At 45.8% G+C, this 15,391-nt stretch overlaps 1 protein-coding gene across 1 annotated transcript in view; it reads left to right on the top strand.

Moving 5' to 3' along the window:
• The first annotated feature begins 2,635 nt into the window (after positions 1-2,635).
• The window catches only part of Bsdc1 (BSD domain containing 1), a 29,254-nt gene continuing 16,498 nt past the window's right edge, over positions 2,636-15,391 (top strand). Inside the window, exons 1-5 of the mRNA XM_032897118.1 lie at positions 2,636-2,674; positions 2,921-2,981; positions 6,285-6,401; positions 12,926-13,093; positions 14,070-14,124. Of these exons, the coding sequence (XP_032753009.1) occupies positions 2,664-2,674; positions 2,921-2,981; positions 6,285-6,401; positions 12,926-13,093; positions 14,070-14,124 (412 nt within the window). The 5' untranslated portion in view covers positions 2,636-2,663. The remainder of the gene's footprint in view (positions 2,675-2,920; positions 2,982-6,284; positions 6,402-12,925; positions 13,094-14,069; positions 14,125-15,391) is intronic.

Here is a 15,391-nt window from a genome sequence, read left to right as displayed (position 1 = left end):
AAGCAGCTCCAGGCCATCTCCTCAAACTGAAGCTCTGGACCCATTAAACAGAAATCTATATTCTCTTCTCCCCACAAGCCCTTCTAATCGGCCTTCTTTGTCTTTGAATTTGTCTAAGCACTTCACCTAAATGAAATACTAGTTATCCTCTTGTACCTTTTGCTTGGCATGACATCATCAAGAGGCGCCCATGTTGGAGTTGATGTCAGGATTTCTTCCTTTTTAAGGTTGGGTAAAATTCCTTTACAGACACATTTATGTTTTGTTAGGTTTCTTTCATGGGCTGGTTCTTGTAAATGACGTTTCTATGCTCATGGTGCTTATCTCTTCAAGTTTCTGCTTTCAGTGTCTTTTTTTTTTTTTTTTTTTTTTTTTTTTTTGAGCTGGGGACCGAACCCAGGGCCTTGCGCTTGCTAGGCAAGCGCTCTACCCCTGAGCTAAATCCCCAACCCTTTCAGTGTCTTTTTATTTGGGCAGGGGTGGGCAGTATGTGATCAGTAGAATTGCTAGTTCATAGAGTAATGTTTTGAGGAAACGCTTACTTTATCACAAAAGCAGCCCTGTCATTTTATATCCCCCAAAACGTAGTTTATTTACAGAGCAAGCAAACTAGATTAAGGAAAGGCAAAAGTGGGTACAGGCTACACTCTCTAAGTGGTTGTGAGATTAACACAGTGGCAGACAGATAGCAGCTTTGCATCGGCACAGCAGCTGTGGAGATGGTAAGAAGCGACTGGATCCCACCTTTGTTCTAAAGGTGGAGCCAACAGAACTGAAAGAGGGGGGATCAAGGACAATTGGCTTGAGCAAGTAGAAGCATGAGGTTGTCATTTATAGACGAAGGTTATCTTCGGACATGTGAAATTTAATATGTCAATTATACATTTAATAGATCTAGAGAACCTGGTGTTCAGAGAAAGTATTTGAGGTGAAGAGAAAAATCTGAGAGTTGTCAGCATATAGGTGGCTTTCAAAATCTTGAAATTTGAGGTCACCTGAGGGATGATCATATGATAGAAAAAAAGAGAGCCAAAAACTGAGTTCTTGGACATTCTAGAAGCAAACAAAAATCTGTGTGGAGCAGATTCCAGAGGGCAGGTCAGGAGGGCTTGATGTCCTGAAAGGCACTAAAACAAAGTCTTTAGAAAGGAGGCATTGTGGCAACTGTGTCATGTAAGATATTAATGGTTCGAATAGGAGAATAGAAAATTAGCCATCGATCTTGGGGACGAAACTTCCTTCAATCGATTGTGAGAAGCAAAAACCTGACTGAAAAAATAATTCAAATCACAATAAAAGGAAAAAATCGGGAGGCTTTAAATAATTAAGATAGGAGTTTTTCCACTATAGAGAATCAGGGAAGTAGTGTGGTGTCAAAAGGGACGCCGGTGCACAGCTTTACTCCTAGCATGGAGTAGTTGACCAAGAGAGTTGGAAGCCAGCTTCATTACAGAAATTCCAAGCCAGTCCTGGCTACCGGCAAGCTTGTCTCGTTTAAAGGGGAAAGGGTGTGTTTTGTGAGTCTTTTCGACAGGAGAAATGCCAGTAACAATTTTTTTTTTTTTTTTTTTTTTTTTTCAGCTAGGGACCGAACCCAGAGCCTTGCGCTTGTTAGGCAAGCGCTCTACCACTGAGCTAAATCCCCAACCCCAGCAACAATCTTTTTAAAGAAAAGTTAGATGGAAGGCGGTGGGGAACACGGGGAGAATTAGTATAGCTTGTTCCTCAGGCTGGTAAGAAGCTATGGGATCGGTTGGGGATTTAGCTCAGTGGTAGAGCGCTTGCCTAGGAAGCGCAAGGCCCTGGGTTCGGTCCCCAGCTCCGAAAAAAAGAACAAAAAAAAAAAAAAAAAGAAGCTACGGGATCAGGAAGCAGAGATGACCTTAACTAAGGTGTGACCTTCTAGGTGGGGAGTCAAACTCCCTTCGGGAGTGAGGGTGGGGTTTGTGTTGATTGCTGTAGTAGGTAGGGCCACAGGATCTTTGTAAATCCCCCTTCCACAACTCAATAGACCTCAATTCCCCTCTATCCGTCGGTCTCAGGATTTTTCCGAACACACTCAGCTACGTTTTCTTAAACTGGGCTTATTGTTGTGATAATTGAATGTGTATCTGCCACTCCAAATGATACTGGGAGTCATCCGGAGGATAGCTTAAATTAGCCTCTGGAGTCTCCCCCACAGCCTTGCTCAGAGAGAGGTCCGCACTCTGAGCTTGCTGAATCAGCCTGGAGCAGAACACCCAGCAGCAGCTAAGCTGCTGGTTTCACAAAGGGGGGCGGTCCTAATACTAGGTTCTAAGAACTCGACGTTGGAACCCCGCCCCTTTTCCTCTCCTCTCCTTCCAATGGGCGGTCTAACCAGCCTGCCTAACTTGGCCCAGAGAGGCCACTGTAGTCAGGGAACACCGGGAAAGCTAGCCTCTGGTTGGTGGGACGCAAGGACAATCTAAAACACAATTGGTTCGAGAGTTTAGAGGCGGGACAAATCGAATTTGGGTCACGGATTGGACAAAGGAGGGACAAATTGATGTAGGGGGCGGGGATAAGGCGGAGAGTTGCGCTTGTGTTAAGATTGGGGCGCGCTCTTGGGGGCGGAGTTTGAGGGGGCGGTGCCGTGTCGAAAGTCAAAGGTCGGTAAATAGTGGTGATGTCATGCTGGCAAGATGGCGGAAGGGTGAGCTTGTCGTTCCGCCTTCTGGCGTTGGGGCCTGGGTTATTCAAGGGTTGGGGTATTGATCCAGGGTCCCCTATTGGGGACAGGCTGCCAGTGAGAGTGCGGACCGAGCTGAAAGGGCAGAGTGGAGGCGTGGTGCGAGGGGATGGGAAAGCGGCCCGAGAAGCCTCATCCGCCGGCTACATCGGAGGCTGGGGCAGGAGTCGCAAAGCAGGCAGGGCCGTCAGATGTGTCTGTCTTCCACAGGGAGGACGTGGGGTGGTGGCGGAGCTGGCTGCAGCAGAGCTACCAGGCAGTCAAAGAGAAGGTAAGCCGGGCCACCACCCTTCTCTCGGCGGGGCACCGCGGTCGTCTCCTTGCAACCAACCCTAGCTAGCCTCTGCCTGAGATTTGTCGACCTTCTGTGAGGCCATTTAAAAGATAAGAGTAAAACACCACCGCTAACAACACTTTACTCTTAAACAGCAATTTAAATATTAGAGTATATGACAATCACTACTCTCAGGCAGGTTGGGAAGACACTGTTGTGAATACCGTGAAAGGGAAGTACCTAACATCTTGTCTAGGCTAGGAAGTCATGAGCATGCCAAGGAAGGTGTGGCAAAGAAGGTGAAAAGCAAGAATCCTGGTAGAGATGCGGATTGCCATTGGCTGATGTTGCCTATGTGAGTTGTTTGCAAAGGGAAGGGGATACAGCCTAAGAGTGGAGACCTGGGGAATTGGCTGGCTAAGTAATCCCTACGATGTGACTAACGCTTGTCTCTGTAGTAGGCAATGCCACTTGGTGTTCCTGTTTTATCCCACAATACTTTATTTAAAAGCTGCTCAACTAAATGGTGGAATAACTAATTACTATTTACCTCAAGCCAATGAAGTGAGTCATGCTTCAAGGCAGACTCTAAGAGGCTTCTGATCCCAAATCAGCCCAGTACTTTAGGAACAGTTGTTTGTTTGTTTCTTTGCTTGTTTTTTGCTTTCTCCTTGGTCTGGGTTCTCCTGGATCGCTCCCTCTCTAGCTACAGCCCAGCACACCTGAGAATTCCCTGTGCTGGCTGTTTTGTTGAACATAAGAGACAGGACTTTATGCTAAGAATTAATGTGATACTTCAAAGAGGCATGCAAAGAAATTTAGCAGGTATTGCATGAGGACTTCCTGTGTGTTTTGAGGCTGATCTCGGAACATCTCTCCCTTTAGTTCCTTATGTTTCTGGGAACTTGGGCAAATTATTTTGTTGTTGTTAGCGGTGGTGGTGGTTTGTTTTGTTTTGTTTTGAAACAGGGTCTCATTGTATATGTAGCTCTTGGCTGCCCTGGAACCCTGATGTAGACCAGGCTGGCCTCAACCTCACAGAGATCCACTTCCCACTGCCTTGAGAGTGTTGAGATTAAAGGCAAGCTTTGGTGTGTTTGTTTTTGTTTTTACCTTTCTAGGCTTCATTCCCTCACCTGTAAAGTGAAATATCACTATTTAATGGATGCCATGAGGATTAAATGATAATAGAACACTGAGACAATAACACTCTAGGTGTTATACAGGCACTTGCTCTTTGTAAGGGAGTGAGCAATTTTTTCTTCTACTTTTCCCTTGCTCCTTTGCTACTGTCTATCTCCGCTCCATTTGGGTCTGTCTGTTCCCTGCTCTCTTAGCAGACATTGACCCAGAGCCTACAACTTCTGAGAGGGCCCTATAATCTGCCTTCCTCTGCTTCCTTTCTGCTCCTGCCCTGAGCCTCCTGTACACCCACCCTATGCATCCAAGCACAAGCACAGACACAGCATCAGAGAAGGCTCAGCTGCTTTGTGCCCCCCAATGCAGATGTCCTGGTCCCACTGAGTCTGGGCATCGCACCACCACCACCACCACCAGAACTTTCCTTCCTCATATTTTTCTCTCCCCATTCAGAAACTCTTCCCTCAAGTCTGTGTCCAGCAGCCTGGCATACTTTAAAAATATGACGTCAATAGGCTTGATTTCGGGTCGCTCCCTCCCCACCCCTGAAGCCACCATCTGCACACTTATCTGTAATAACACACATTTCACACTTGCCAGCTCCACTGGGTACTCTAGCCCTTATCTTTCTGGAACTTTCTGTAGCAGTTAGTTGACACTAAGATGCTCCCCACTCCACCCTACTCCCCCTTTTTTGAACTGTCACTCTTTCAACTTCTGTTGAAACTCTCTCCCAGTTCTCCACACACTTGTCCAGATTTTTCTTTCCTGATGTTGAGCTCACGTTTCTCTGCCTGCCCTTTGAAGATGGGACTCTGAAGATCTTTGTCCTCAGCTCACAAGTGTGTGTGTTCTACACTCTCACTGTGCACCTCTCCTCAGGGGTGATTCCTGTTTCTTTCTTTAGACCCTTTGGTGCTTAAGGGTAGCTCTTACCAGACAACTACCCAGCTATCTTATGATCACCTTGACTCTGAGTGGCTAAGACCGTGCCAATCCCTAGAGTGACACATTAAAAATGAAAAATCTCATTGTGTTCCACTTGCTTCACCCTCTTAGTGGTTCCTTATTGTCCCACTCGGTCATGCCAGGTCAGAAGTAAGCAGGCCCATCCTAGGAAAAACAAAATAAAAAACCAGAATACTCAAAAACATGCTTTGGCTGGGCATGATGGTGCAGATCTGTAATCTCAGCCCTTGGAAGGGAGGAGGAGGTAGACGGATCAGCCTGCATGGAAAGCCTCCATACAAAACATGCAGGTGATTGATCCCACATGAAGCGAGAGGACAGGCAAGGGGGAGGAGGTGAGCACAGGTGCTCCAGGAAGTTATCTTGGAGTTGGCAAGTATGACATAAGGAAGTCAGACATAGCAGGCAGCAGAGGACCAGCTGGCTCAAACTAGCTCTGAAACAGGTCAGTTAGATAGGGGCAAATATCAGTCATTCCAAAGAAACTTAATGAGTGGTGAACAAAACCCAGAACAGTGGAACCGAGCCCTTGCCTGGGATGGGGCGGGTGGGGAGATCCACTCTTCTTGGATTTTTAAAAAAAAAAAGGCTCTTTTAATCCCAGCACTTGGGAAGCAGAGGCAGGTGAGCCAGGGATATGCAGAGAAACCCCATCTGTAAAAGCAAAACAAAACAAAAAAACAACCAAGCGAAACAAACAAAAAGAGTATTGAAATGGGCTGGAGAGATGGCTCAGTGGTTAAGAGCACCCGACCGCTCTTCCAGAGGTCATGAGTTCAATTCCCAGCAACCACATGGTAGCTCACAACCATCTGTAAAGAGATCTGATGCCCTCTTCTGGTGTGTCTAAGTATTGAAACAAGTTTTCAAAGCCTGTGTAGAAAATGTGTTTGTTTTTAATGCTGTTCTGGTTTTGAGATTATTTGATAGGAGAAAAACAGTGACTGACTGAGTGGACCCACTTGTGGGCACCTAGTTTATGAGCGCCTGAGCTGAGACTCGTCCTTATTCTAAAGAGCAGGTGTTTCTGTCAGATCATCCCAGGTCATAGAATCAGGACAAGTCAGCATTATTACCCAGCCTTGGCTCTTACGTCACTCATATTCCCACATATCTGTCTGGTGCTGAAGAGGCCCAGACACAGGGGATGATGGAATCTGCCAGCTTAGTCCTTCTCTCTGTTTTCCATAGTCCACTGAAGCTTTGGAGTTCATGAAGCGCGACCTGACAGAGTTTACCCAGGTGGTACAGCATGACACGGCCTGCACCATAGCAGCCACGGCCAGTGTGGTGAAGGAGAGGCTGGCCGTGAGTACTACCACACCTTGACTGACTGCCCTCACGGGTTGGTCTGCTCTGGGAGCCGGGTGGGCACTCTCAACTTTTCTCTCATTTTTACCATGTGGGGAGAAAATGATACTTTTCCTCAAGCTATAGAGTAAAAGTTTTCCCCTGTCTATAATGTGTTCCATGAGCAAAGTCATGTAGAAAACAGAGGTAGCGCGCGCGCGCGCGTGTGTGTGTGTGTGTGTGTGTGTAAAAGGACTCCCTTCGCATGAAGGTAGCTGTTGTTAACATTTGGGTGATGTACCTTTATGTCTACTTTCTTTAGGGAAAAAAATGTGGGCCAACTAAATATAATTTTTAAATAATTGTGTTACTGTATCTATATGTTCTTGTGCGTGCATGTATATGCATGTGTGCCAGGTTAGAAGGCAATTATGGGAGTCAGTCCTCCTGACTCTAGGCCATTAGACTTGGCAGCATGTGCCTTCATCACTGAGCCTTCTTGCCAGTCCTGATTGCCGGTCCCGGATACCTTATTTTTAACCTATTTGGTTTTCTCCTTCTGTTTTCCATTTCAAATGCCTACAGTAGTCTCAAATTGATTACGTATCAGAAAATGGCCTTAAACTACTGATTTCTTCCATATATTTATTTATGGGGCTGGAGAGATGGCTCAGCGGTTAAGAGCACTGACTGCTCTTCCAGAGGTCCTGAGTTCAATTCCCAGCAACCACATGGTGGCTCACAACAGTCAGTAACTCCAGTTCCAGGGGGTCTGACACCCCCACAAAGACATACAGACTAAACACTAATACACATTTTTTAAAAACCTATTTATTTATTTATTTGATATGTATGGGTGTTTTGCCTACTGTATACCTATGCACCACATGCATGCATTCCCCATGGAGGACAGAAGAAGAAGATGCTGGCTGCCCTGGAACTAGGGTTACAGATGGTGATAAGCCACCTTGTAGGTGCTGGGAATGGAATTGGGTCCTCCAGAAGAGGATGACTTAACTGCTAAGGCCAGTTTCGTGCCTCACTTACATCATTGCAGGCCTCATTCTACATCATCCTAAGAGCCCTGGTCTTTTTTTTTTTAACTAGTTAATTGATTAATTAATTTATTTATTTATTATGTACACATACAGCTTTTTGCTTGCATGTATACCTGCATGCCAGAAGAGGACACTAGATGTGATTACAGACGATTGTGAGCCACCATGTGGTTGCTGGGAATTGAACTCAGGACCTCTGGAAGAGCAGTCAGTGCTCTTAACCTCTGAACCATCTCTGCAGCCCGACAAATCTTAAAGGAAAGGAAATATTGTTAGTAGGGAACTAGAGATGTGCTGGCGGGTTGGTGGCTTGTCTCATTAGTGACCAAACGCCTGGTAAGAGCAACTTAATAAGGGCTTATTGTGGCTCACAGTCTGTCCTGTGGGGGACAGTTCATCCTCAGGAAGGTGTGACAGGAGCCTGAGGAGGCAGCTAGTAACATGGCTTCTCAGTCAGGAAGGAGATGGATGCTCACTTTCTCCTTACTCAGTCCAGGATCCCAGCTCACGGGCTGTGCTAACTACAGTCAAGGGGTAGGTAGTCCTTCATGCGTGTCTAGAGGCTAACCTAGTCAGATGACCCTCAAGAGTGTGCTCAGAGGCTTGGCTCTTAGGTGATCCTAGCTTGTCAAATTGGCAGTCCATACTAACCTCAGATACAGCACGTACAAACCCTGACTCCTAATACTATACAAACTAGGTATGCAACACATTTGTGTAATTGTAGCTTTACAGCATAGTGAGTTCGAGGTCAACCTGAGCTACACAAGACTCTGTCCTCTCAAATAATTAATCTTTAAAATGTGTGCACGTGGGGCTGGAGAGATGGCTCAGTGGTTAAGACTACTGACGGCTCTTCCAGAGGTCTTGAGTTTAATTCTCAGCAACTACATGGTGGCTCACAACCATCTGTAATGAGATCTGATGCCCTCTTCTGGTGTGTCTGAAGACATCTACAGTGTACTCACATACATAAAATAATAAATCTTTTTTTTTTTTCTTCTTTTTTTCGGAGCTAGGCAAGCGCTCTACTGCTGAGCTAAATCCCCAACCCCAATAATAAATCTTTAAAAAAAAAAGTGTGAACGTGCATGCATGCGCACGCACGCACACACACACACACACACACACACACACACCAATAAGATGGATTATAGATTAGCAAGTAAAGCACTTGTCACACAAGCCTGTAGTCAGTCCCCTGACTTCTGACTTCCACATGTTTACCATGCTGTATATAGACACGCCCAAACACACATCACACACAATAAAAATAAATGTTAAAAGCGTGAGTACATTCTTATAGACTTCAAGTTTGCTTATCTTGTGCCACTTTATCTTCTCAGGGTTGTGTTCTGTTCTCTGAATTGTACAGTGAAATCCTCTGCTAAGGGAGGAGTTGGGTTTTAAAGTCAATCTTAGTAGGCTTTCTATTACTGTGATAAAAACACAGGTGGTGGTGGTGCATACCTTTAACCCTAGCTTTTGGGAGACAGAGGCAGGCAGATCTCTGACTTTGAGGCCAACCTGGTCTACAGAGTGAGTCCCAGGATAGCCAGGGCTACACAGAGAAGCCTTGTCCTGAAACAAACCCCCCCCCCGAAAAAAAAAAAAAAAACCCTCAAAAACCCCAGTAGAAGAAAGGGGTTCATTTGGTTTACATAACCCAGTTCTCAGTTCAGGTAGCTGTGGGAAGTCAGGACAGGAACTTAAACTGGGTAAGCAGGAACCTGAGGCAGGAGCCGATGCAGAGAATATGGTGGAGTGCTTCGTACTGGCTTGCTCAGCCTGCTTTCTTATAGAACCAGGACCACTAGCACAGGGTGACTTCACTCACGATGGGCTGTGCCCTCCCCCATCAATCTCTAAGAAAATGCCCTACAGACTCCTACATCCAATTGAAGTTCCCTTCTCCCAGATGACTAGCATGTGTTCAAGTTAAGGTAAAACTAGTCAGCACAGTGGAAAAAGCAAAAATGTTATTTGATCAAGGATAACCTTGTAGTCTGTTTAATTTTCTGGTAGCATGCATGCATGTGTGTGTTTGGTAGTTTTGAGAATTCATCTCGCTAGCCCAGTCTGGCCTCAAACAAAACACACGGCAGTCCTTCAGCCTCAGCCTTCCAAGTTCTGGAACTACGGATATGATCCACCATTCCTGGCTAACATGCTGGCTTGTATGTACAGTTAGTTTTCCGTTAGTCTAGAAATACACTGCTTTCCTCATTCGGTCTCCAGCTAAGTCAGTTACCCTGAGATTAGTAGAGGCCACAAATGCTGAGCTAGGTCTGGTAACATGTAACTGTTTTCCCTATATAAGAGGCTGAGGCAGGGCTGGACAGATGGCTCAGCGGTTAAGAGCACTGACTGCTCTTCCAGAGGTCCTGAGTTCAATTCCCAACAACCACATGGTGGCTCACAACCATCTGTAATGAGATCTGATGCCCTCTTTTGGTGTGTCTGAAGACAGCTACTGTGTACTCATATAAATAAAGTAAATCTTAAAAAAAAAAAAAAAAAGAGGCTGAGGTAGATCTTTTTAACCTAGACATTCAGACCAGCTTGGGGACATAGAGGAAGCCCCCTCTCATAAATGAGAAAAGGAAGGGAAGAAGGCAGAGTCTGGCCTGACTGACAAGGGGATTAAGAATGGAAACAGGCAAAGAAAGAAGGAAGACAAGTGGGGCTGGAGATGGCTCAGAGGTTAAGAGCACTGTGCTCTTCCAGAGGTCCTGAGTTTAATTCCCAGCAACCACATGGTGGCTCACAACCATCTGCAATCAGGTCTGGTGCCCTCTTCTGGCCTTCAGGCATACATGCAGGCAGAAAGCTGTATGATGTATACGTAATAAATAAATAAATAAATAAATGTTAAAAAAAGGGGGGCGGGGGGGGGATTTAGCTCAGTGGTAGAGCACTTGCCTACTAGCAGACTGCTTCTCAGCCTCGCCAGGAAACTAGTAAGTTCCTCTGGGATCAAATAGAATTTTATAAGAACATAATGGATGGAGAGGAGAAAACCTATGGTGGCTGTGAAGGCCCTGATGCCATGTATGTGAAATTAATATCTTCTGATGGTCATGAATTTATTGTAAAAAAAGAACATGCATTAACATCAGGAACAATAAAGGCCATGTTGAGTGGTCCAGGTCAGTTTGTGGAGAATGAAACCAATGAGGTCAGTTTTAGAGAGATCCCTTCACGTGCGCTATCGAAAGTGTGCATGTTGGGGTTGGGGATTTAGCTCAGTGGTAGAGCGCTTGCCTAGGAAGCGCAAGGCCCTGGGTTTGATCCCCAGCTCCGAAAAAAAGAACCAAAAAAAAAAAGAAAGTTGCATGTATTTTACCTACAAGGCCCGCTATACTAACAGCTCCACTGAAATTCCTGAATTCCCAATTGCACCTGAAATTGCACTGGAACTGCTGATGGCCGAGAACTTCCTAGATTGTTAAATAAAATAAATTATAATAAACTGTTAAAAAAAAAAAAGAAGGAAGACAAGTCTGGGGGTTTTCTCAGCCATGCTTACTCTATTGAGTCTCTTTATAAAGTCTTTCTTGCTTACCATAGCTCTTGATAGTCATAAGTGACAAATTGGTTGTCCAAATGCATGAATGACACGTCAAAACTTGGTAAACTGCTGTGAGTCTGGCCCGTAACAAGCACCATTTATTTCATTGGTTTATCTTTTTTTCATTGAATAAATATGATTGTATACTTATGGCAACTTGTGTGCCAGGCACTTTGATAGGTTCTAGGCAGCTCCATCAAGAATAAATCCTGCGGGTTGGGGATTTAGCTCAGCGGTAGAGCGCTTGCCTACGAAGAACAAGGCCCTGGGTTCGGTCCCCAGCTCCGAAAAAAAGAACCAAAAAAAAAAAAAAAAGAATAAATCCTGCGGGCTGGAGAGATGGATCAGCAGTTAAGAGCACCTGACTGGGGGCTGGAGAGATGGCTCAGCGGTTAAGAGCACTGACTGCTCTTCCAGAGGTCCTGAGTTCAATTCCCAGCAACCACATGGTGGCTCACAACCATCTGTAAAGAGGTCCTGTGCCCTCTTCTGGTGTATCTGAAGACAGCTACAGTGTACTTATATATAATAAATGAATAAATCTTTAAAAAAAAAAAAAAAAAGAATAAATCCTGCTAGGGGCTAGAAAAACTGCTCTTTCAGAAAACTTAGGTTCAGTCCCCCGTTCACAACCACCTGTAAGTCCAATTCCAGGGGCTTCAGTGCCCTCCTCTGGCCTCTTCATATGTGCACACACACCCTCACACACACATACTAACTCTTAAAAAACAAGAGATAATGTCAGTACATACCGATAATCCCAACACTTGGGAGGTGGAAGCCAGCCTTGGTTACATAACAAGTTTTAGGTCAGCCTGAGCTACATAGCAGAATCTTGTCTCAACAAAGCAGCATTAATATAGTTTTTTTTTTTCTTTTCTTTTTTTTTCGGAGCTGGGGACCGAACCCAGGGCCTTGCGCTTCCTAGGCAAGCGCTCTACCACTGAGCTAAATCCCCAACCCCTTAATATAGTTTTGTATGAGAGTTTTGGACTCTGTCCTGCCTTTCAGTTCATCACCCCTGCCAAGCAGATGGCATACTGACCTGTGATGACAACTGCCTCTGCCTCCAGAGGATTCATTTGCCTTCCGCTGTCCCCTGGCAAACATGGCTGCCTGTCCATATGTCTGCACAGGATATTCTACATCCTTAGCAGTGACAAAAACTTGTTTATGTCAGGTAGCATCCATGTATTAGACCTGGGATTCAAAACCACCACTCATCCTAGGCCCTCTTTCCTGCTAGAATGACATGGTCTTATTGTGTGTGTGTGTGTGTGTGTGTGTGTGTGTGTGTGTGTGTGTGTGTGTGTGTGTGTGTGTATGTGTGTGTGTGCGTGCGCGCGCACAGGCACACATGTTCATGTAGGCTTGGAAGTGTGTGTGGGTTCATATGCTTGTGTGCACAGGCCTCTAGAAGCAAGGACGACCTCAGGCATTCTGTAGCCACCCACCATGTTTCTTGAAACAGTGACTCTCACTGGGCCTGAAGCTTGTCGGGCTCTTCTCTGCCCTCTGGCCAGGGAGCACCAGGGATCTACTTGTCTTTGCCTCCCTGGCTCTGTCATCAAACCTGGCGTGTTACATGAGTCTATAGGACTGACTCGGGTTGTCAGACTGCACAGTGAGCATTTCTAATTGGGCCATCTCCCTAGCCCTCCTAGCCCTTTTTGATCAACTTGGTTTGATATTTTGTTTTAACAACCAGATGAAGCTCTTTTCAGGCCTACCTTGGGCATGTTCTGCATCCCCAACTGGAACTAGAGAGCTCTGGTTACCTCCTCCAGTCTGAGATGGAGAGAAGGATTTTTGCATGTCTCTGATTCTGTACTCCTCCCCTGATGCTTCACCTAGACCCCAGGTTGCATCCTGCTCCTAGTATACTGTCTTCCTTTCTTTGGTTTTCTCTGCAGACTGAAGGCTCCTCAGGAGCAACAGAAAAAGTGAAGAAGGGATTATCCGACTTCTTAGGGGTGATCTCAGATACCTTTGCCCCCTCTCCAGACAAAACCATCGACTGCGATGTCATCACCCTGATGGGTACACCCTCTGGCACAGCTGAGCCATATGATGGCACCAAGGTATTCACCGGCAGCCTTTGCTGGAGATTGAAAGCTTTACCTACCAACCTTTGATCACATAAGCACTGATGTGTTCTGCCTGCCTGCCTGCCTGCCTGCCTTCCTTCCTTCCTTCCTGCCTTCCTTCCTTCCTTCTTTTTTATCCCACGAGGAGAGGCTTAATGAGAGAAGAAGAGTAGAAGGGGGAAGAAGTAAACACCAGCCATGGGCATGTGGAGGGAAGGGGGTTGGGGGCGGTGGGGAGAGAAGGGACAGGGTTAAAAGGGAAGAGGGGAAGAGAGAAGAGCAAAGAGTTTTTCTTTCTTCCTTCCTTTCTCTCTTTCTTTCTCTCTCTCTCTCTCTCTCTCTCTCTCTCTTTCTTTCTTTGTTTTAGTTGTTTGTTGGTTCGGTTTGATTTGGTTTGGTTTGGCTTGGTCTTTGGTTTTTTAGGACAGGGTCTCTCTGTTTGGTCCTGGCTGTTCTGGAACTCGTTTCTAGACCAGGCTGGCCTCAAACTCACAGAGATTCACCTGCCTCTGCCTCCCCAGTGCTGCTGGGATTAAAGGCCTGCCTGCTGCTGCCCAGATTTGCTGGTGGGCTTTTAAATTTTAATTTTACTGAGACAGAATCTACTGTATAGTGTTGGTTGGCCTGGAACTCGGAATGTAGATCAGGCTGGCCTTCCACTTACAGAGATCTGCCTGCCTCTGCTTCTCGAGTGCTGGGTTTAGTAAAGGTGTGTGCCACTACTCAGCCTTGTTGGATTTTAATTTGGGGACAATTACATTATCTCACAATTTGCCCTTAAGTTTGGACTTTATTAACATAATTGCATTTGACTTTTCTTAAATTGCACATATTTCAGAAGGAGTTGTACATATGATTTTATAACCTGCTTACTGTATTTTCTTAGTTCTCAGGATTGGAATATTGGGTAAGAGACTTTTTCTGCGTCCACCTACCCAGAATTCTATTTGCTCTTGTCTTTTGCTTACAGGCTCGGCTCTACAGTCTGCAGTCAGACCCGGCAACATACTGCAACGAGCCCGATGGTGAGGGGGTAACAGTGGGAGTGAGCCTCTGGGGCAGACACATGGGGAGGGTGTAGATCATATCACGTTGTAGGTTTCGCAGACCAAGTAGCCCTGCATACTGGGAACAGAGTAGGACGATATGGATCTTCTACTCTGTAGGTGGAGGGTCGGCTCCTTTTCCTCCCTGAACCTCGAGTATCTTCACCCTAACTGTTTCTTGAAGAGGCTTTGCTCTTCAGGTCCCTCGTCTTCTCTGTTGAGCTTGTCTGCCACCCCTGCTGCTTTCCCAACCCCTCTGGTTCCTGTCCACTGTGCCCCATTCTGGAAACTAGAAACCAGAAATGAATAAGCCTTTAGACTGTCCATTCGTTCAGAACCAGGCTTCAAAGAGGAAGAAATGAAAGGCAAGGAGTCAGTCAGAGGTAATAAGGAGTGGGTTGACTCCTTCTACAGAATGATAGGTAGTGGGCCTCCGGAGGAGTGCACCTAACCTAGCCTGTGGGGCCTAGAAATAATACTGAGGAGCGCATCGTTATTCAGGCAAGCATAGGAGTATGTTTGAAAATTCAGAAAGAACAGGGAGCCCTGGTTTGGTGACACTAAGTCAGAGTTCATGAAGCTGTGAAGGCAGCCAGGAAGCTGCTGGGGAGGGCTTTATGTGTCAGAATAAGCACTCTCTTGGGTCATGAAAGACTCATGGTGATGGTTCTAGACTTTTCTTTAGTCATAGAGGCCTTTAAAAATCTGTCACCAGGCAGGTACAATAGCATAATCCTATAATACCAGCTACTTGGAGGCTGAGGCAGGAGACTTGGAAATTTGGGAGTAGGCTGAGCTTTATAATGAGTTCAGAGCCAACTTGGGCAATTTAGCAAAACCTTGTGCTGTAGTAAAGATAAAAAGGACTTGGGATATATTTGCCTAGCATACACAAGGTCGTAGGTTTAATCTCTGATACCAGGAAAAAAAACTGACCAAAATGGTGAGTCCAGTGATGACACAATACTCAGCACTCAGGAGACAAGGTCAGCAAAGGTCTGTGAGTTCGAGCCCAGCCTGGTCTACACAGTAAGTTCCAGGATAGCCAAGGCTACACAGAGAAGCCCTGTCTCAAAAACAACCAAGGAACAAATGATGAGCCTTCCTATAAGATTGTTACTCCTCCAGGCATGGTAGTGCGTGCCTTTATCAATCTCAGACTGGGGTGGCAGAACCAATCAGATCTCTGAGTTTGAGGCTAGCATGATCTATATAGGAGGCTATCATGGTCTACATAGCAAATTCC

This window comes from Rattus rattus, chromosome 1 (assembly GCF_011064425.1).
Source record: "Rattus rattus isolate New Zealand chromosome 1, Rrattus_CSIRO_v1, whole genome shotgun sequence".
Classification (NCBI taxonomy): domain Eukaryota; kingdom Metazoa; phylum Chordata; class Mammalia; order Rodentia; family Muridae; genus Rattus; species Rattus rattus.
The sequence above is the reverse complement of the archived record's forward strand: the minus strand, read 5'-3'. Positions and strand labels throughout refer to the sequence as shown.